Source organism: Saccostrea cucullata, unplaced genomic scaffold (assembly GCF_032062105.1).
Source record: "Saccostrea cucullata isolate Sc308-1 unplaced genomic scaffold, CSIRO_AGI_Scuc_v1 ctg15967, whole genome shotgun sequence".
Classification (NCBI taxonomy): Eukaryota; Metazoa; Mollusca; class Bivalvia; order Ostreida; family Ostreidae; genus Saccostrea; species Saccostrea cuccullata.
In genome coordinates this window covers 12,329-13,591 of record NW_026918027.1, presented here as the reverse complement: position 1 = coordinate 13,591, position 1,263 = coordinate 12,329, and the positions used below count along the sequence as shown (strand labels likewise).

General features: G+C 35.3%; 1 protein-coding gene across 1 annotated transcript; it reads right to left on the bottom strand.

The window, feature by feature from the left end:
* Nucleotides 1-260: 260 nt before the first annotated feature.
* On the bottom strand, nucleotides 261-760 carry LOC134236311 (aquaporin-8-like; the record flags this gene model as incomplete). Its single annotated transcript, XM_062718514.1, has 2 exons — nucleotides 519-760; nucleotides 261-391 (listed from the first exon to the last, which is right to left on the bottom strand). Coding segments are annotated over exons 1-2 (307 nt in total), but the record flags the coding sequence as incomplete, so codon positions are not given.
* Nucleotides 761-1,263: the final 503 nt, after the last annotated feature.

Below are 1,263 nucleotides of genomic sequence, written 5' to 3'. Positions count from 1 at the left end.
TAGTTACTCGATAGAAAGAGAAACCGGTTATTGTAGTACTTAACATCATCCGATTTGACAAGCTAATTGGCACCCAAAGGAAGGTTTTGTCAAAAGAAAAACATTTGTAAAAGATGAATGCCATTGCACCAACCAATCAAAATTTATAGGACTGGTGAAAGTTTTTGCAGACAACTCAGAGAAAGACGGATGGACAGGGCAAAAACTATCGGTATATACCCAGAGGATCGAGATAAGAGTTTAAACTATGAAGTATATACATACGAAAACCAGGGATGCCCCAATCAGGCCTCCAAGCATCTGAGCTAAGATATAACATACTGCAACAAGGATAGGCACACCCCCACACAAAGTCACCGCAGCAGTAATGGCAGGGTTAAAATGCCCTCCACTACAAAACATGCATTTTACAAAGTTTAATTTGCAATTCGAATTTTAGACCTTCAAAATTGGAAAAATATATTCAAATTCAAATGAATAAAATTTTAAACTTTAAAATTTCGGATACTCAAACCTACCTGAATTTTCCCAGCCCTGCAATGAGGGAAACATAAGCAAAACCCTGTAGGAGACCTGATAAGTTGGTATTTTTTGCAGGAAATAAACACACAGTAAACACGAACAGTGTAGTTCCGATGAACTCGGCTACGACTGGACGAACGACTTTGTCTAAAAAAGAGTTTCCCTCAGCCATTTTACAAAGGAAGTTAAGAAATTAATTTGTGCATAAGTAGATACTTTCACGTACCGGTATTTTGGGTTTCCTGGGCAGCATATTAGGGAAATGCGTAATAAATGAAAATGAATCAATGATAACATTGTTAGATTGAAAGGAGTGTGAAATATGCCTTTATTAAAAGACAGATCAAACAAACAAACTTTTATCCAAAATCCTAAAATTAATGAGTAAAATAAATAAGTTTAACTGCTTAGATTTGAATTTCATCAAATGTTTTACAATAAGAAGAGACAAAATGTGTTGGTATAACATTGATGCCCCCGTATGGCAGCTTATGGCGAGAGTAGCATTTTCTCAAATGCACGTCAACAGTAAAGGTCAGAAGTGTTGATATCCAAAGTGTAAGGTCTTGTTACAAGAAATAAACCTGTTAAATATGAAAGCCTTAGTTCTAACTGTTTAAAAGTTATGGCCAATGTTAAAGTTTTAAATGGGGGCAGACTCTAAGGTCCAGGTCAAAAGGTAAAAAATATTTATAGCCACTGAAAGTTTTGATCACAATGAATACACAATATTTGTGAAGT